This window comes from Rhineura floridana, chromosome 2 (assembly GCF_030035675.1).
Source record: "Rhineura floridana isolate rRhiFlo1 chromosome 2, rRhiFlo1.hap2, whole genome shotgun sequence".
Lineage (NCBI taxonomy): Eukaryota > Metazoa > Chordata > Lepidosauria > Squamata > Rhineuridae > Rhineura > Rhineura floridana.
This window is the reverse complement of record NC_084481.1, coordinates 66,259,688-66,280,922: the sequence shown is the minus strand read 5'-3', so window position 1 is coordinate 66,280,922 and position 21,235 is coordinate 66,259,688. Positions and strand designations below refer to the sequence as shown.

The 21,235-nt window shown below is 39.3% G+C and overlaps 1 protein-coding gene across 7 annotated transcripts in view; it reads left to right on the top strand.

Moving 5' to 3' along the window:
• KYNU (kynureninase) overlaps nucleotides 1–21,235 on the top strand; it is a 191,134-nt gene that overhangs the window by 48,427 nt on the left and 121,472 nt on the right. For 6 of the 7 annotated variants that reach the window (XM_061608871.1, XM_061608872.1, XM_061608873.1 and 3 more), the window contains 2 exons: nucleotides 3,862–3,982; nucleotides 13,891–13,973. In XM_061608871.1, coding sequence (XP_061464855.1) covers nucleotides 3,862–3,982; nucleotides 13,891–13,973 — 204 coding nt within the window. The remainder of the gene's footprint in view (nucleotides 1–3,861; nucleotides 3,983–13,890; nucleotides 13,974–21,235) is intronic. The other variant, XM_061608876.1, reaches the window with a different exon arrangement.

The window sequence follows — 21,235 nt, the reverse complement described above, 5'->3', positions numbered from 1 at the left end:
AGCTAAGGTTTCTATCTTAATTTCTTATGAGCGATATGTTTTTGTTTGAATTGTATGTGGTTGATGCTTAATTTATCATGCTTAATGACATCACTCGGGTCCACCCCATGAAATCACTCGGGCCTGCCCTTGAAACCTCAGGGTTTGGGATCCTTCTGATCTGGCAACCCTACACACATAAATACACAGACTATATATATATTCAGTGCAAAAGGGTGTGCACCCTGCCCCACCCTTAAGACTGATAGGAATGGAACAATCAATCCCACATTCATCACCCTGGAAAAAGTTATTTGCTTACTATGTGGTATTTTTTCCTCTTGGTGCTAAATGTCTGTCCCCTGGCAGTGGCTCTTTGCCATTCCCACTGCTATGCCAGGTTCTTGGGGGAAAATGCAGGCTTGGTTTTTAGCTCCTTCAGGGAACATCAGCGGCATTATTCATGGAAAGCACAAAATGGCTGGGTGGGTAAGCTACTTCGCTCTTTCTCAGTGTAATCTACCCTGTCTAATGCTAGCTACTACTACTTTTGGCAGGATTCGACATATACTGAATGCTCAAAATACTCTGTATGCTCAAAATACTCTGAAGTTCATGCAAACTTTGCTACACATCAAGATTCTGTTCTTTCTGGTGGTGTATAAATAATCTAAAATAGAATACATAATTCCTATTTACTTGCTGATCTCCAATTTACTGCTCAGAATAAGCATAAGCTTGGGTATCTTCAGGTACTTCAGACTTGTGGGGGAGGAGTATAGTCTGGCGTTGGAAAGGCATCTATGACAGTACTGTTTGTTTTGAAGCTAATTAGATGAGATTATTGCTGAACTGATTATATTGCAATCTTGGTTTCTATCTGTGTTACAGGATGTAGTGGTGGGCTCATTTCACATTTCCTAATTGGTACAGACAACCTCTCGGTCACAATATTGTTTTTAATTGATGTTTTGCTGCAGTTTTTTTAATGCTGGATTTTTATACTGCTGCTCTGATTTGTTTTTTGTTTCTTTCTATATTGTGTTTTGATTGTGTTTTTATATTGATTGTATATTTTATTGTTTTTATTATGTTTGTAAGCTGCCCTGAGCTCTGTTTTTAACAGCGGAAGTGCAGGATATAAATTCTCTCAAATAAATAAATAAATATCCCATAGTGTTGGAAATTAGAGTCTAGGCATTTAAAGTTGAAAGTGTAATTAAAAAAAAAGATTCTTCACATCCCCCCCCCAGTTTTTGGTGGCAATTAAACATAAGAACATAAGAAGAGCCTGCTGGATCAGGCCAGTGGCCCATCTAGCCCAGCATCCTGTTCTCACAGTGGCCAACCAGGTGCCTGGGGGAAGCCCGCAAGCAGGACCCGACTGCAAGAACACTCTCCCCTCCTGAGGCTTCCGGCAACTGGTTTTCAGAAGCATGCTGCCTCTGACTAGGGTGGCAGAGCACAGCCATCATGGCTAGTAGCCATTGATAGCCCTGTCCTCCATGAATTTGTCTAATCTTCTTTTAAAGCCGTCCAAGCTGGTGGCCATTACTGCATCTTGTGGGAGCAAATTCCATAGTTTAACTATGCGCTGAGTAAAGAAGTACTTCCTTTTGTCTGTCCTGAATCTTCCAACATTCAGCTTCTTTGAATGTCCACGAGTTCTAGTATTATGAGAGAGGGAGAAGAACTTTTCTCTATCCACTTTCTCAATGCCATGCATAATTTTATACACTTCTATCATGTCTCCTCTGACCCGCCTTTTCTCTAAACTAAAAAGCCCCAAATGCTGCAACCTTTCCTCATAAGGGAGTCGCTCCATCCCCTTGATCATTCTGGTTGCCCTCTTCTGAACCTTTTCCAACTCTAGAATATCCTTTTTGAGATGAGGCGACCAGAACTGTACACAGTATTCCAAATGCGGCCGCACCATAGATTTATACAACGGCATTATGATATCGGCTGTTTTATTTTCAATACCTTTCCTAATTATCGCTAGCATGGAATTTGCCTTTTTCACAGCTGCCGCACACTGGGTCGACATTTTCATCGTGCTGTCCACTACAACCCCGAGGTCTCTCTCCTGGTTGGTCACCGCCAGTTCAGACCCCATGAGCGTATATGTGAAATTAAGATTGTTTGCTCCAATATGCATAATTTTACACTTGTTTATATTGAATTGCATTTGCCATTTTTCCGCCCATTCACTCAGTTTGGAGAGGTCTTTTTGGAGCTCTTCGCAATCCCTTTTTGTTTTAACAACCCTGAACAATTTAGTGTCGTCAGCAAACGTGGCCACTTCACTGCTCACTCCTAATTCTAGGTCATTAATGAACAAGTTGAAAAGTACAGGTCCCAATACCGATCCTTGAGGGACTCCACTTTCTACAGCCCTCCATTGGGAGAACTGTCCATTTATTCCTACTCTCTGCTTTCTGCTTCTTAACCAATTCCTTATCCACAAGAGGACCTCTCCTCTTATTCCATGACTGCTAAGCTTCTTCAGATGTCTTTGTTGAGGTACCTTGTCAAACGCTTTTGGAAAGTCTAAGTACACTATGTCCACTGGATATGCTTGTTGACACTCTCAAAGAATTCTAATAGGTTACTGAGACAGGACTTTCCCTTGCAGAAGCCATGCTGGCTCTGCTTCAGCAAGGCTTGTTCTTCTATGTGCTTGGTTAATCTAGCTTTAATCATACTTTCTACCAGTTTTCCAGGGACAGAAGTTAAGCTAACTGGCCTGTAATTTCCGGGATCCCCCCTGGATCCCTTTTTGAAGATTGGCGTTATATTTGCCACTTTCCAGTCCTCAGGCACGGAGGAGGACCCGAGGGACAAGTTACATATTTTAGTTAGCAGATCAGCAATTTCACCTTTGAGTTCTTTGAGAACTCTCGGGTGGATGCCATCCGGGCCCGGTGATTTGTCAGTTTTTATATTGTCCATTAAGCCTAGAACTTCCTCTCTCGTTACCACTATTTGTCTCAGTTCCTCAGAATCCCTTCCTGCAAATGTTAGTTCAGGTTCAGGGATCTGCCCTATATCTTCCACTGTGAAGACAGATGCAAAGAATTCATTTAGCTTCTCCGCAATCTCCTTATCATTCTTTAGTACACCTTTGACTCCCTTATCATCCAAGGGTCCAATCGCCTCCCTAGATGGTCTCCTGCTTTGAATGTATTTATAGAATTTTTTGTTGTTGGTTTTTATGTTCTTAGCAATGTGCTCCTCAAATTCTTTTTTAGCATCCCTTATTGTCTTCTTGCATTTCTTTTGTCAGAGTTTGTGTTCTTTTTTATTTTCTTCATTCGGACAAGACTTCCATTTTCTGAAGGAAGACTTTTTGCCTCTAAGAGCTTCCTTGACTTTGCTCGTTAACCATGCTGGCATCTTCTTGGCCCTGGCGGTACCTTTTCTGATCTGCGGTATGCACTCCAGTTGAGCTTCTAATATAGTGTTTTTAAACAACTTCCAAGCATTAGTAGGCACAAAAGCAAAACAGGACAATGCAACCATTAATGTGCTTAATTTGCATAATTATACTGCTTGGATTTGTGGAACTGGAATATGGCAACCTAACACTGGTGGTAAAACCCATGTTAGACCTCTAATTTTTGCCGTATTTTTTTTAATAGTAATAATAGAACTTATTACATTGTGTATGTTTAATGAAAGGAATTTTATTTGTCTTACAATGGCTGTCTTGTTTTGTTCATTGAAGAGCTATCTCAGGAATATAACCTTTTGGTAGTCATGTGTTGGATTTATGAGTTAGGAATGTATTCATCATATTCCTTATGGAGTATTTTGTGCAGATAAAGAAGATAACAGTGGCACCATTTTTAATGGGTTTCTTGGATTTTTTTTCTTTTTCAGCCAGTCCCACTTTAGTGAATAAGAATGAAAGCTGCATCTACTTTGCTGGGAACTCTCTTGGTCTCCAGCCAAAGAAAATTAAGACTTACTTGAATGAAGAACTTGACAAGTGGGCTAAAATGTAAGTAGCTCCTAGCTACATAAATCACTAACTATACCTTTCTGAGTGCAAAACAAACAATGATTTTATTTTGAAGATGATCCTAAATAGGGTGATATCCTTCCTGTTAGAATCCCCTTCCCAGATAAAATTAATGTATATTCAGTGTATATTCAGTGTATATTCAGTACTTCCTAACAAAGTAATGTGTTTTTTTAAAAAAGAGAGATGAGTTGTAATATAGGAAAAGGAGATATGGCTGCAGTAATCTTTGGCCAGTTCCCATTTGCTCAGATAGTGGGAGGATCCTACTCAGCTTACAGTTATTTGTCTAATTATTTTTAATTGTCCTGGTTCAAGTCTTAACTATAGTCTGTATAGGCGTAGCTATACTAGCCTGAATATGTGCTTACCTCATTTAATGTTTATCTTTCTCATGATTGCAATTCTGGTTTTCAGTCTCCTATGCTTCATTAAAACATTCCTTAAACCATATTTTTCCCTTTGAAAAGCAATCCATGTAAATAACCTGGTGCCTGTTTCAGCAGTATTCAGCTATCTTTTGCTAGGTCAATCCTCAGTTGAAACACTAGAACAAAGAATGCTACTTTGTAGCCTCAAGCATTTGAGTTGCTGCAAAATTCCACATTTCAGAATATGAACCAGAGTTGAAATAAAGTCTGTCATAAACTCAGAATTTGGTTGCACTTCATATCTAAAATCATGAAACTTCATTCCTGCAATCTTGCTGTGCTGAGAAAGAAATTGATATTTTATTTTAAAAAAAAGTTAAACTCATTACTGTTAAAGTTAGCAACTGAACCCCATCTACTTACCTACAAGCATTTCTGTGCCCATGCTAAATTATTTAAGTGGATTTATTCCAGTTGCCCATATTCACACTCTTCTCAGGAGAAATGGTCCTGGGAGGGTAGTGGAAGATGAAGGATGATGGTTACCCGGAGGGTGGTTACTAGATCTAGGGCCTTTTCTGTGGTGGCCCCTGAGTTGTGGAACAGCCTCCCTGAAGAGGTACGCCTGGCGCCTACACTTCTATCTTTCCGGCGCCACGTAAAGACCTTTTTATGCTCCCAGGCATTTTAATCTTTTAATTTTCTTAATCTTTCTACTTTTAACATGTATCCTTCTTAATTTGTGTTGTATTTCGTTTTTGTTGTGCTTTCTGTTGTTTGTTTGTACATGTTTTTGTGATTTTTTACTATGATATATTGTATTTTATCTTGTTTGTTCACCGCCCTGAGAGCTATTCTGCTAAGGGCGGTATATAAATTGAAATAGTAATAAATATAAATAAATGATGGTGGAGGGGTGGGGTGGGTGTGGGACGGTGACTATAATTTAAGTTCAGAAAGGGAGGGCGGTAAAGGGAGAATTAAGCCCAGAGGGGCAGTTGTGGGCCGAGGTTCATAGCAGCCTGAAGAAAAATTGAGGGTTCTAGCCACATATGAGTTTTGCTCTTATAAGATGTGAAGAGAGCTCATGTTGAGGAATCATTCATATAGTTCAGGAAAATGGTATATTGTATCAACTCTTGAACTGTTGTTGCCACTCATATCCTTAAAATATTTCAATTTGTTCAAGCTCCTCTTTTGCTATGCCATATAAGATTCACAGAACAGACTCATCCAATAACAATGGGCTTTATTCAATATAGTGCTACGGAAATCCTTCCATCAGCACAAGCATTTCTGTTTACTTGATAGAATTATCTCCCCTCTACACCCCCATAAGCTGTTCTGGGATTCTCCTGACCCTCTGGAGTAGATTTAGGGAAGGCACTGGGGGGGGGCGCAGGGAAAGTCCTGCTGCAACGGGAATCCTTACACTGGTTTCTGAGGTAGTTGAATATTGCCCAATAGGTTCAACTTCAAGAGGAAGATGGAAATTAAAAATCATACATGTGGTCCTTAAGAATAGGGCAGATGTAGTGGTTCAAAATCAAGTTTTGGACCAAAATCCTGTTTAACTTGGCTCTTAATGACAAATATCATTTTGACCTGGCAGACCTGCTGACTTTCTGGACAAGTTTCATTATCCATAAACCAGGTAATAGATGACATAACCTGCTAACAAAAATGACACTGGGTGATAACATCAGTTGATTTCAGCGGTCTGGTTCTGACTTTGACTTAGTTGGATATCGCCTGCTAATGGTACAATCCTAGATCTACTTACCTCGGAGTAAGCAGTGTTGAAGTCAACGAGACGTAGGCATGCATAGGATTGTACTGTAAGTGTGAAACAGTTGCCCTTACTTAAAAACAAAACATGAGAATCACAGTTAATAAAAAAATGGCAGGCTGCTTTTATTTTTTTAGAGAACTCTCAGGGAAGAAATGAGAGAATAGGAGTATTTGAACTTTGGTTAGCACTCCTCTCTCTGTTGTTCATTTAGCACAGCTATGCAGTTTTGCCAGCCATTTTAAAAAACTACATTCCCATCCATTTTTCTGTGATTATTGAAGTAGATCAAGGAAATGGCTGACTTCATTCAAGAGGTTACAGTTAAATAGCTCTCTTCTCCATTCAAATGAGGCCAGGAAAATCAGTATTTCATCTCTCACACTTTACCTTCTCATTGGTTCATTTTTCCATGCATCTGTTTGTCTCTGGCACAATGAAGGAATGTTATGCTGAAGACAGACATTTAAAAGTGTGGTGGTAATGATTTGAACAAGGTTCACTGCATTCTAACACATTTATTTTCAGGTCACATAATGTGTGTTCAAATCATTTCCATCAATTTCTTCCTCTGTTTTGCAATTTGTGAAAAAAAGTAAATATGATTCTAAGATGTTCATATGTATCTGTGCTCCATTACCTTTCATGGAACAAGGAATACAGTTTCTGCAAGATCTTGAGCACTTCAGTAAAGAAACCAACCTATTACACCCACAAAACAATCCTATGCATGTTTTACTAAGATGTAAGCCCCACTAGATAAAGTGAGGTTTAGTCTCAGGTAAACTATGCACAGGATTACAGCCTCAAAACACATCTTTTATTGGGTCTATCCTCACTCTTATTTTCAAATACAGAATGAGTGTAAACCTTCAGAAAAAAAGTGATCATTATTGTGTTTTAATCTACCCCCCCCCTACAATTTCAACAGTGTGTAGTATTCCTGTTCAGTATTCCAGTCAGTCAGCCAGCCATGTCCTCTTCCATGGTACTCTATTCTATTACCCGTTCCACCTGGTTTTTCACACATACCCAATCAATCAGTCAGCTTTCTGTGGCCACTGAACATGCTCAGCCCTCATTGGGCTGTTTTTCAGGTCCTTCCCCCCCTTAGTGTGTGGGTTTAGAGGGGTACTTCTGCAAACCTTGGTGTTTCTCTGAGCTTGCTGATATCTTCCTGTACATGTGTATGCATGGTGCTGTTTTGAGTGCATAAGTACTGATGTTCACCTCTGTACTTTGGAAATAGAAGGAATGATATTAAGCATGGTTGCACACTCAGATTGTATAGAGAGAACAAGTTTCAAAAGTCCATTTGCCAAAAATATAAACTTAGACCAAAGAAACCTATTGAGAAAAATATTAGAAGTAGATAGTAGCCTGTTATTTCAGAAAAATGAAAGGAAATAAAATGTCAAAATAAGGCCAGACCAAAATAGAACAGTCAGAGAAGAATAGTTTATACCGATTAGAATCAGCGCACAAAATCCAGTATAAATGCAAGATGTGGAAGTTTAAAGACTTATGAGAAATACATTGGGAATCTTTTGCTCCTAGCTGAAGGAATGCCAGTCAGTGGTGACTGAAGGATGGTTACCATTTCATGGCTACTTCCTGGCTTATACTGCAACTGGATTTTCATATAATTAGAGAATCATAGAATAGTATAGTTGGAAGGGGCCTATAAATCCAAGTTTTGCAATGTGAAGGCGGAGGAGACTATGCATAAGCAATTGAAGCAGATAAATGTTATGCAAATTTATTTTAAGAAATGCAGTGAGTATAATGTTTTAGATGTTATAGATATCTTACATTATTTTCCATTTATCAGTGAAGGACCTGCTGTGGCAGAGTTTTAAAGTATTGTGTAAGAAGAGGTATAACATTACTGTTTTACCCACTATCTTATTAAACCCATCTCTTCTCATCGCCATCACTACCCCCAAACATGTTTAAGCTGGTCTTGCACCATCAAAATCAAACCTTGGCTACTGCTTCTGGTTTGGAGAGAAACAAACTGCAAGCCCAGGTTCAGATGACACAAGTCAAGACTTGTGGTCTGTTGCTTGTGGCGTAGCCAGGGTGGGAGAGGAGCAAAGTGGGAACTTTGGGCAGCATGGAACAGTAAACTGCTTGCTCACATTAACTATGGTTTAATGTTACTTGTGAACCAGACCTATCTATCTTCTCTTTTCATGAAATTGGTTAATGTGTCACATTGATCATATATGCCTTTCAGGTTGGGAGTTGGAAGTAAGTGAGGACTGGGTAGGTAAACAGTAAAACTAATTAGATATATGTGTGTGCTGGGGTGCACTATTTTGTAATTTCTTTAGCTGTTTCCAGAATGTTTATTGTAAGCCTAGTATTTGAAAATTTCATACATAGAAAAAAACCATATTTTCTTACAATTTTCTTTATGCAACACAGAAATGTAAAAAAGGAGATGAAAGAATGCTGGTCTGAAATCCGTTTGGTTTAGATTAAATATTAATCCACGAGTCATTACAGGAATACTCATACCTATGTAGTAACTGAAACTTTTCGTTCAAGTTATTCAAGTAGTCCTGTGTCTTACTGTCTCTTCTTTACGTTTAATTAATTTTCTTGGATTTGGATTTATCCTACACAGATTTTTTCTGTGTAATAATGATCACAGTGAAAAATCTGTAACAGCTCATCCTTTCTATTGGGAGACTGAGAGAGGAAGAGAAAGTTTTGCATCAGTGAAGCTTGTAAAATGGCAGAGCAAATGAGCAGGTTCCTTTGGGGATTGTTATTTAAATCCTACTATGTAACTTAGGACAAAGGTATGTAATATAAAAAAGGACACATAATTCATTCTTCTAGTACATTATTTATTTCAACATTTCCTACCAGACCTTTTGCACTCTAATATACTATTGCTGCTGCTGCTGCTGCTGCTACATCTTTCTTCCTGGAGATGGAAGTCCCTGACATAGAAGTGATATCACTTTTCCCCTGGCAGTTGGACACTTTTGCTGCATTTACGCATAATGGTAAACTAACCTTTCTGGCTTATTGTGCTTTACTGAGAACTTTGACTTACGGTAGCTTTCTGTTACATCAAAACTAATGATCATGGTTTCTTGTTCCCTAGCAAGGTTAACTGTGATATGTTACTGGCTTGTTGATCGTGACTTGTTAGGGAGCAACAAACTGTGGTACCTTGTTTAGGAAAAACAAGAAGCCAAAGCTTCCTGATTTTGTTTATTCCGTTCTCACCACGGAGGAACAAATGAGAGTGATCAGGCAGTGTGCACCAGCATGATGATTGCTCGCCGTAAACCACACACACATACAACATAGAAAGTCTAACTTATTTTTATATGTGAACATGGCCTTTCTTAGTGTTCCACAGCCAGAAGTGGAGGAAGTGGCAGTAGCAGAAAGGGATGGGTAGATGGAGAAAGGTATTGCTGATGGGCTATTATGCTTGGCTGACAACTTCACTGTTAAGGAAGGCTTAGTGCTGTTACCAGTCTGTGTGCACTATTTTTATATTATATCTTCGGCCAATGTGAGCCACCCATAACAAAATTCTCCTATGCAAGTCCTGTCAAAATTAATGGGGAAGATTAATGGAAAAATACTTGCACCTCAAGTATTTAAATACTAGGATCACATTGGGCAGCCAGTTTCTTATTTCCTAGCAGACTACAAATAATTTGTAAAGTAACTTGTGGAGGGCAAAATAGGGTTGCAAGATTATAACCCAGGGTTTTTTGTTTGTTTATTTGTTTAAAAAACCAAATCTTTGAATTGTCTTGCTGCAGTAGCAAACATAACTGCTGGCTCACACTGCCTGCCTACTTTCCTGCTGGATCCTTCACCTGTGTAAGTAAAGCAAATTGAACTTCTGTCTTGCCTTACAGCTGTTGGGTGAGGGGGATGAGCAACAGACACCAGGTAGGGAGTGTAACAGCAGCAACATCTTCCATCACAGTGGGAAAAGTAAAGATTAGACGAATTCTCTTAGTTGCAGCTGATAGCTCTAGTACAGACTGATGCTGTCTTGGTGACTTGTGAAAAAAGATAGTGTGAAGTGCCAGGAGGTCAGTGGCAAGAGTACATGTGTTGTATGCAGAGGTTCCCAGGTTCTATCCCTAGTGTCGCTGGGATAAAGGCTACAAATAACTTCTGAGACCTTAAAAAGCCGGTACTGAGTTAAATGGACCAGTGGTCTTCCACAGTATAAGGCATGTTGATGTTCTCTAAAAATATTAACTTGCTCTATGATCAATATTACCAAGATAGTCTAAACAATAGTTCTGTCTATATTAATTCTATTTGCCAAATATTATTATACTACCTGTCATGTATTAATTTATTAGTTGTCTCTTATCATTAAGAACACAACTGTTGCAAGCAGCCTACATCTGATGGTGGTATATTATTTTTTAATTAGAGAGGGTAGAATGCCTAGGGCTAGGTATCCTTAGAAATTACTACTACCAGTGCCTACTGGAGTAAAGAGTGGATAAGCCACGGGCTGCATCATGCTAATAATATGGATAAAGATAATTAATACTGTCTGTCCACTTTTGCATTGCATGTTAAATTTTCATATTTTGTTCTTCCAAATACAGATATATAGCTATATTATGCTGCCCATGGTTCATATCAGTTTTTCATGATAACTTGGAAATTAGTTTTGACATTGTAAAAAAGAGCTGTACATGGGTGAGGGCAACTTTTACCAGCTTAATTCAAAAGAGTAGGGCTTTTGAGAATACAGAAAGGGAGAAACAAGTGGTGAATAGTATTCAGTTCTATTTCATTCCACTACCCATGGTTAGGAAGTTCTTTCAGAACTGCATTTTTTTTAGCAGTTTTGAAGGATGCAGAGTAGAGAAACTCCTTTAATTTTTCTTCAGCTCCTTTCATTTTCTCAAAGCCTGCTTATGGTCTTAAAAACAAATGGACAAAAACAAACAAAAAACATGCAAAGTAGTTCTGAAGGGTTCATTCTCCAGGCCACCATTTGTTCTCAGTTACAGTGTGCTTCAGTTAATATCCATGCTTTATTTAGATTGTAAGCATGAGGAAAGGTGTCATTTACTTTTAATTTATTGCACAATGGCTAGTTTTGTTTGGTGCTCAAGTCTTTTAATAGAATTTTAAGTAACTTTTATAATGATAAAAATGTGGCAGGGTGTCTTTCTTTAATGGTGATTCTCCATATTTGTGAGGGTTTCCATCCCAAAAAGAATTATGAAAGGATGGTATCACATGAAATTAGCCTGAAAAAGTCCGAGGTTGTCCAGCTCTTTGGGGGTGGGTAAGTTCTAAGTCCTATTTAGAGGGACCACTCTCTCTAGTCTGACTTGATACATAGTACAATGGAGAGCTTTAGATTTACTTTTGCAAAGCCCAGAGGACACAAAAATTAGCAGAACCTGTAAAACATCCATAGGTTACAAAGATATAATCTATCATGGGGAAATTTTAGTGAGAAATACCAAAGATACAGCCCTTTTAAACTAATGAAACCAACTGTCCACATACTAGGGGGACAGAGCCCCCCTCTTGCTCTGCTTGCTAACTCCTCCCCAAACACACACACACACCATGCTCCCCCAAGCACACATGGATGGACACACCCATATAAGGGCTCCCCATCTTGTGCGTGCATGCGCACATACACACATTCAAACACACTCCCCCTTGTACCCCCAGGCACCCACACTCCCCATCCCAACCCATTGGCCTTGGCAGTTGGGCTGCGGCTGCCACTGCCGCCACCACCAGTGACCACCTACCCATCCTGTCCTAGGCTACAGCCTTCCACTCACTGTGATGTGCACTGCTTCCTCCAGCATTGTCAGGTAGCCCATCCACTCACCCAGCGGTCTTTGCTGCTGTGCCCTGCCCCCGACATCATACTATGTGATGTCATGACAGTGTGATGACATGAAGGCTTGCATTTTTATTATATAGGTAGGTATAAACTAAGTATTTGGGAATGAGGTTTGAGCACAGCAGGTGGGGGGAGGGAGGAAGGCATCAAAATCACACACAAAGTCCATTTAACAATATAGTTCACCTGCTTGAGTAGAGTCTTTGCATTCAAAGCATATGCATATTTCCTTGTAGAATTGTCTGAGAGAGTGTTGGTCTCTTGTAGAGCAACTTTGGTCACTTGATTCACATGGTTCCAAGACTGCGGTAATGCCTCATATACCTATGGTAATTTGAGACCTTATGGAATGTAGGTTGGATCAATGGTAAAATAAGAGCCATTTCTGATATAAGTGGTCAAGGTAGCCATTCAGAACTTGTCTGGAGTGGTGGTTCCACCTTCCTAATAGGTGTGGACTTCCATGACAAAAAAGCTAGTGAGTTCAGACTAGTTGGCTATTGCAAAAAAGGGCTGATCTATGAAAATGGATTGAATCTTAAACCGTAGAATCATAGAATAGTAGAGTTGGAAGGGGCCTATAAGGCCATCGAGTCTACCTAGTCTATGCTGCTGGTCTGTACAGGAATATAAAGGATTAGTTACACAGAGCCCCTGGGAACTCACAGGACTGTGCTTTCTCTTTTTCTTTAAAATTTGTATATTTCTCCATACCTAGATAAGTTCCCTGAATATGAAGAAAACACTACCTTATTTTGCACCCCTTTTAGAACCCTTACTGATTTAGCTTCCAATTTGATAGACACTTGACCACTCAAGTTTGCTATTAGATGATACTTCTGTGGATGAGGTGGACAGCCAAGTATATTTGCAGTAAAAACCTCTGCTCTGTTATTTTTCATTCATCCCCTAACCAGCCCAGTTGTGAAAATGACAGATCAGGAGTGGCCAGCGGGGAGGGGAGGCGGTGTGCACCTGGCTTCCTGGCAGCGCTCCTTACCACCCACTCTTGTGACAGATGATTAGATATCAGGCTGTATTATTTTTCTTTTTCAACTATTCATAGTTCTGCTTCTTAAATAACTCTGCTATTTTTTGTTTTGCAAAGCATTCAGGTAGCTCATAATCTATCCTTGATCTATTGACTTACAAACTACACTAGATAATGATAGTGTTGTGAGCCTCCCCAAATCACCGAGTGGTGAGATTTTCAGGGTCCCTGCGCTCATCCAGGGTTTGGTTTCCTTTGGGAAGAAGGTCAGCGGAGACTGCGGTGTCTTTATGAAATATGGTTTATTTATTTACACACATTCCAACCTGAGCTTAGGATGGAGGGGTTCAAGGCATCAGCAGTCCAATACCCAGTTTTCCCATCAGTGTTACAGGAGGCACCCCAAATGCCATGGTGCAAAGAGCCAGCCTTTCTGCCTGCCTCCATTTCCCAGCAATTCTTGCTCACGACTCAAAACACAAGCTTCTCCTAGCAGTCAGGAGGGGAGGGAAGGCTCTCCTGAAGAGTTTCAATGAAAAGGTCTGCCTGGCCCATTCACCAGTTGCTGGGCAACTGATAGACCCATTATTCTACCTGGCCACTCTATTAGCTTAACAAAAGAGACTCATCTGACCAGCAGAGCGAGTTCCTCATTCCGAGGTACAGGATTTTAATCAGAGGTTGGAAGGGGACCCACAGGAATCAACCATTCCAACCCCCATACTCATAACAATATATTGCTTGTTTCCTATGATTGCATGCGATTTATTCCAGCTTCACTATGAGTATTGTGTTCTTAATGTTAGGGCTATACCAAAGGCACATTATGACCTTTCATTTTTCTCTCTCTTTCAGAGGTGTTCATGGTCATTTCAGTGGGAAACGACCTTGGGCTTTAGGAGATGAGTGCATTGTGGAGCTTATGGCTGATATTGTGGGTAAGAAAACAAAAGTTTTGAAGCAACATTTTTTTCAAGTCCTGTGTAGCATAAAAGAAATAATCACATAATGGACCTTTTCCCCCAAAAAAGTTGTCATTGATTCCCTCCCCCACTCTGAGCGCTTCTCAGTAAGTATGTGAAGTAACAGTGCATTTTAAAAACTTGAATTGAGAAGATTTAATACAGACAGTAATATATGACCAAATTTATATCATGAAACTAATCGCATTATGGGATTTTGGGATCGCCATAAACTAGTTGGTTTAGTGCATAAAACCAAAGGAAACTTGGCACCCCTACAAATATCTTTTCATGTCACCGTGAATCAGTGATCATTCATTTTGTTTACAAAGCAACGGCTGCCTGTTCCATGATAATGCCTTTATTGCTGTCAAGAAAGCCAAGTGTTTACAAAGAATTAATAGTGCAGAATATGATGAAAATTACAGTTGATACTTCTTATTAAATTGTATGAAGAATTTACAGGAAAGGAGAATAAAAATGAAGTAGGTAGTGGTGTGAATAGTTTTGCCACTCCTTTCCAGTTATGTCTCAAGCAGCATTCAGTAGATGACTATAAGACTTATGCAACCCTGTTTCCCAAAGTAGCGCAAAAGGAATGGATGCACTACCTAGGATAAGGATTTGCATTGGATATTTTCAAACATAAATTACTTTTCTATGAATAATATGACAATACATTATCCCCACAATAGAAGTGCTACCTTGAAGGAAGCATGTAAAGCACTCAGAACAACTGTGCAAAAAATTAAGTATGCAGAAACACACTGTATTAGGGGTAGCCAATGTGCCCTTCAGATGTTGTTGTCCATTTCCCATCATCCCCAGGCCGTATAGCCAATGGTCAAGGATGTTGGGACTGGTAGTTCAGCACCATGTTAGGTACTCCTGCCTTATATAATATCAGTATTAGTTGCATGTCCACCACCACCACATATTATTCTTTGGGCCTCTGTGTTTATTGATGAAATTCTATAAGAGAATTCCAGCGGACCTTTGGGGCCTAGTTTGGGAAAATGATGAACTTGTCTCAAGATGTGCCAGGTATTTTTTCCTTCTTCTCTCTTAGTTAGATACATTCATCCAGATCCTAAACTAAGTGCTAGAATTCAAGATGATTCCCATATTCCATTCATTGCTTACATAGATTTGCACTGATCAGACGGATAGATTGCAGAATGTATTCCTTTTAAAAACAAGGGTGTCGTATCCCTCATTTTTCCATGATATATGTGCTTTTGTGAACACTGCAAGATGGAGGTACCTGGACAGTTAGAGAAGTGTATAATGTGGCTCCTATTTGTTTCAGCTGTGTTAAATTGGGTTATAAGCAGTACCATGGATAATTAGGAATAGATCACTTTGTTTGCCTGGCTGGCTGCTTACCTTCTGTTACTGTTGTGAAATGGAAATTCATGGAATCATTGTAGTGTGTTAGTTGTGCTAGACGATATTTAACTACAACACAGAGAAAAATGTTAAAACTTGATAGTAACTTTCTAGCTGTCTGATAGTGCAAATCATTCAGCAGTTGATAAAGAGAAGGGGGAAGATGCATCTAAAACAGTTTTTGATATGCTTCCTCATTTCTTTGGTTGTGTTTTGTATGTGTACATACACATATACATAGGTAGGTATATGTATATAACTATTGTTTATTCACAGATTCAGTCATATTATAATTGCTGTATACACATTCACTCATCCAGACTCTTTCCTGCAGAGTATGGAATAAGAATATGCATACAAACATATCCCTCACTTCCCCATATACACCCCAAATACTTGCTGGTGCCTGGACTGTGAACCATGGTCTTGGTGGAAACCTAATCAAAACACCAAGTGTTGTATTCAGCCTAGCACTAAGTCACTTGTTCCATCCGCAAAGGAACATTTTTTCCCTCTTCTCAAGACACCCCCTGTTGGAGCTTCCCCCAACCCTCCAGAGCATATTTGGGGATGGTGTAGAGCTTGTGTGTGTGTGTCCTGTTGCACTAGCGGTAATCCTTCTGTGTGCACACAGCTATTTAGTTGAATACTGCCCTGAATGTTCAAGGAAGAGAAGGATAGTTCACAGAGCATCTGCCTTCCTTGACTTTGTTATAGTGTGTATCTTTCACATCCTAATTGATTTCAATTGGGGTAATGCCAAAATGTCTTTGTTATCAACAACTATTTTGTGGATTACCACTGTTAATCACATAATTATCACAATCTGTACTTTTCTGCATTTCACTTCCCTCTGATCTCACCATTTATAATCCCCCAACCATATGTATATTGTATACCTGTAACTCAGCATATCACTTCATTTATTTGTTAGTCTTTAAGATGCCACAGTTCTCTTTGTTCTTTATGACCTACCTCCTCTTGGACTGCTTGTTCCAGCTAGAGGACCACAGCTTGCCTGTTCTCTATGATAGAGCACTGTATGCCATACACAGTTCTCTGCTACAGGATTGCCATTTTGGTCTTCAGCAAAATCTTCAGTAAGGGCATTGTTCCCACTGTGCTTTTTAAAAACAAATGGAGTCCAGAAAATAGCTATGTGAACCATGAAAAAAGGAAGTTAGAGAAAACAACATAGCAACAACAAACAAAGCAATTACTGGTTGTGAATGTAACATGAGAAAATTTAATGTAAAATCTGCTAGACAGCCAATAAATCTGTTTTACACTTTGCTTGTTCACCTTGGTCAGAAAAAAAGAATCTTGTTATTTTTAGATCTGGGACCCACATATGCAGTCAAACATAACATCATTTTCTCAAGCAAAACAAGAAGAGTAAAGCTTTGCCCTTTCTATTCTGCCTTCATCGTTGAGATATTTGTTAGTTTTAAAATTCATCCTCTTTTAAATACAAGTGGGATTTTAGCATTTATAGAAGCATACTCTATTCTCTTGCCACAGATAAGGTCTGCTCAGTGGGGCCCGATCATCCAGCAGCTATGTTTTACATACCCAGTACAGTACATCTGTATGCAGATTCTTTCTGTATTCTTTGTTGGGATACCATATTTTAAGTTCTTTATAAAAGAAACTATGAAAAAATCTTCATACTGTTAACCTGTTTTCCTGTCCTTTTGCAGTATTTCATAGATCTGCTGCATACTAGAGGCTATTCAGTTTGCTGTTATATTAGTACTGTCATGGTCTTCCCCCCCCCCATGCAAAGGTAATCCCTTCCCCCCTTGGTGAATGTACATCTGAGTTTCAAAGTGTGGCTTGGCATTCAACTTCCAAGTCTTAGCATGATTTTATTGTGGGTAAATTTCACTTTATTGATTTTTCCGCATGTTAATTAGTTTTTTCCCCCATAATGGGAAAGGAAAACAAATTACCTTTTCAAGAATTTCAAATTGTGGTTCTATTATGGTGACAATCTCAACTGGATAATGACTATATCTTGTGCCTATAAGTAAAAAGAAAAAAATGCAAAGAGGACAAACACAAGATAACACACTAAATTTTTCTCAGTACTGTGCAGTAATTAAGATGAATATGCATTATTTCCAGTAACAATTGGTGCCGTTACATGGAGGAAAAGAAAGGCTTCTATTCCTATGGTAGACTTGATACAAGAAAATAAAACTACATTTTAGAGGGGGGTTATTAACATTAAATGGAAGAGGAGGAACTGCCAAAGCCTGATCTATCTACAGAAATTTATTCAGGAATACAATAAAGGCAGTAAATGGCTTTTCTTTTGGCCATTTAAAGGTTTATGGCTCTATAACACCTTACTTATTAAATGAGCATACATTTTCTTATTAAATGAAGACTCCGATAATAAATATATTGTGCAATGCAGAGTCAAGGTCACTGGAGACCTAAACTCTCTTCACCCCTTCTTCCCCCATTCCCATATTAAGCAACATAACAAGGAAATAAAAAACAGTCTGTTTTCTGCTGCACGTTATTAATACATTACAACCTTGGCAGTATCACTGTCTGATGGAATAAGATTAGCTATATTGCTCCTCTTTTACAAGAGGAGAGGATGTATGTTGAGGAGAGTATGTACACTGAGCTGATTTGCAGTGACTTTGAATGATAAGGGTAATTTGAAATATCCAAACTTAGTTTTTTTTGTTTTGTTTTGTTTTTTAGTATGGAAGAACTTTCAGCTCATCCAGCCATTTCTCCCTTCCACTCTATTTCACACACAAATTTCAGGCAAGGGCTTGGTTCATATTGCACAAACTGGTCGCCTAACACAAATGCAATATTTTCTAAAGTTACAGTGAAAACAGTAGCAGGAGCATCACAAGCCCTGCTTTTTTCTATTGGAGAGAAGATTTATCAGAAAGGACTTATAGGGTGTTTTTTGCTGTCCAGGATATGTGGTGCTGAGTAATGAGTTGGGGAGAGCAAACTTCATTTTGTCTACTGGATACTTGTCTTTGAATATTGTAATAGGTTAATTGGATCACAGAAGCATCATTTCCGAAATGCAGTGCAGGCTATGAAGGATAACAATTTTCCTGGGGCATAGATAAGGTTTGTTTTGTGGGCACCAAAATCCAATAAAGAAAAGCTTTTAATAAATATATCATTTACAAGAGACTAAGACTTGCATGAAAAATGTGGTGTCATATTCAATATAGGATATTGGCATGCATCGAAAGGTGAATTTCAGATTAACCATTCATTTTGAGTCTGTGCTTTGAACAGTAAGTGAAAGAAAAGTAATTCTGTTTATACTCTGGAGATATTTTGGAAGAAGATCAGTCAGGTTGTAAACAGGCTAGGATTTGAGGCTTATGTTTCACTACCTTATCCATACTTGGTTCATAGATTTAAATTATATAGACTTGCATGATCCTTCATGCAATGGAAAAGGCAGCAAAGAAAGCAGATAGCAGTTGTCACTAGGGATGGGTGAGAATTTTAATTCAATTTGCATTTCAAGCAGAATTTAACAAATTTGCACTTTCCAAAACAATATGAAAACCAAAACACAGCCATCCTTCGAAATGCGCACTTATTTGAATTTTGGGATACAGTTCGCCAGCTAAACAATATTCACAAAAATGTGTAGATTAGGGGAAAGCGTGCATAAAAATGAAAGTATGCGTGAAAATAACATGCAAAAAGACTATATGATGAGAAATGGCTTGCAAAAATGTACCTTTGTCAAAACTGCCTATAAAAATGTGTTTATTTGGAGAAATTCACACTAAAAAGCTGGAGAATTTTCATGAGGATTTTTTTCAAAAAAAATTGTAGATTGCTGCAGAAATATAGAGAACTGAATTTAACATCGGAAAAATGAGAAACAGAGAGAACCGAAATTGACAGATCTTTCCATCCCTAGTTGTCACCATGCTTCTTCCAAACATATGTGTCTGCACATGCCAATATTCATATTCTGGAATAAACCTTTCCAGAACATAAATGTTTGGAGGGAATTTAATTCAGTTGTGTTCCCACTGCAACTCTGGCTTTGTCCTGCCAAAAGATGGATTACGGTGTGTCTGGTAGAGCTGGTCTAGGAAGCAATGCATTTACTGAAATAGATAGAACACTATGAGTAACTGCGTCAAAATCTGGATGGCAGTGTCCCCTGAAAAGATACTGTGGAAGAACAGACAAGACTAGAACTTTAACAGAAATGGAGTTTTATGGAGGTTCATAGAGTGAGGATAGAATCCCAGCCAGGCCAGGAGTTCCAAAAACTTAGTTGGGCAGAATGTCTGCCAGCAAAACTCAGGGACGTATAGAGAACTCAGGGATGAGACTCACTCAAGGGTTTTAGGGCAGTTTATATAGCCTTTGATTACAAAGACTTACAAATAATGGGATGATGCTGGAATGGTGATTTCCCAAGTGAACACAAGAAAGACAATTATCTTATGCTTAGCAAGAGGGATCTTAGGCTTTAAGTGTAGTTTTAAGTATGTCTTTCAAAAGCTTGAAATCTCTGGGGTCTCCATAGCCAAATAATGCATTGTTGCTTTGATTAGACTAGGAAGAGTAAGCCTGATTATTAACCATTTCAGGAGGTCCCATGCCTACATATAGAGGGCGTGGTCACACCCTTGTCTATTTCAACAGGAGTTCCACAGACACTTCCAAGTGATTTTTCCTAGTTTTTCAATTACTAGATCCTTGCTACATCAGCTTCGCAAACAAAGGGTAGTCTTTTGAATCAAGTTGCTCATGAGGGATACACAAAATGGCAGCAGAATAAATGTCTCCAGCAACACAATAAAGATATCAACTTACAATGGAGCCAACAGAATAAGTAGTGATATAAATGGAGTTTAGGTCCAGGCTATTTATAATAATAATAATAATAATAATAATAAAATTTTATTTGTTAGTCGCCCATCTGTCTGACTTAACAGACACTCTGGGCGACTTACACAATATAAAATACAATTTAAAACATATTCATACAACAGTCACCATATTAAACAACAATACATCTAAACCACCCGTTAGTAATACAACATAATAGCCTAACCCACCCCAGAAATCCCGTAGGCCTGCCTGAATAACAAGGTCTTTAAGGCTCGACGAAAAGCCATCAGGGAGGAGGCATGTCGAAGGTCAAAAGGAAGCAAGTTCCAGAGGGTGGGGGCCACGACCGAGAAGGCCCTCTCTCTGGTCCGCACCAGCGTAGCTGTTTTCACCGGTGGGACCGAGAGAAGGTCTTGTGAGGCCGATCTTGTTTGGCGGCATATTTGGTGATACTGGAGGCGTTCCTTCAGATAAACTGGGCCAAAACCGTTTAGGGTTTTAAAGGTTAATACCAACACCTTGAATTGGGCCCGGTATACAACTGACAACCAGTGTAGCTCCATCAACACTGGGGTGACATGATCCCGGCGACGGCTTTGCTTTATTAAGCGTGCCGCCGCATTCTGTACCAGCTGCAATTTCCGGACAGTCTTCAAGGGTAACCCCACGTAGAGCGCATTACAGTAGTCTAATCAAGAGGAGACCAGGGCATGTATCACTCGTGGAAGCAGATGTATAGGAAGGTAGGGTCACAGCCTCTGTACCAGATGAAGTTGGTACCAGGCTGCCCGACTTACTGCAGATACCTGGGGCTCCATGGACAATTGAGAGTCCAAAATGACCCCCAGGCTGCGGACCTGGTCCTTTAGGGGCAATCTCACCCCATTAAACACCAGGTCAAAGTTTCCCAACCTTCCCTTATCCCCCACCAGTAACACCTCGGTCTTGTCAGGGTTCAGCCTCAGCCTGTTCTCTCCCATCCATCCACTTAC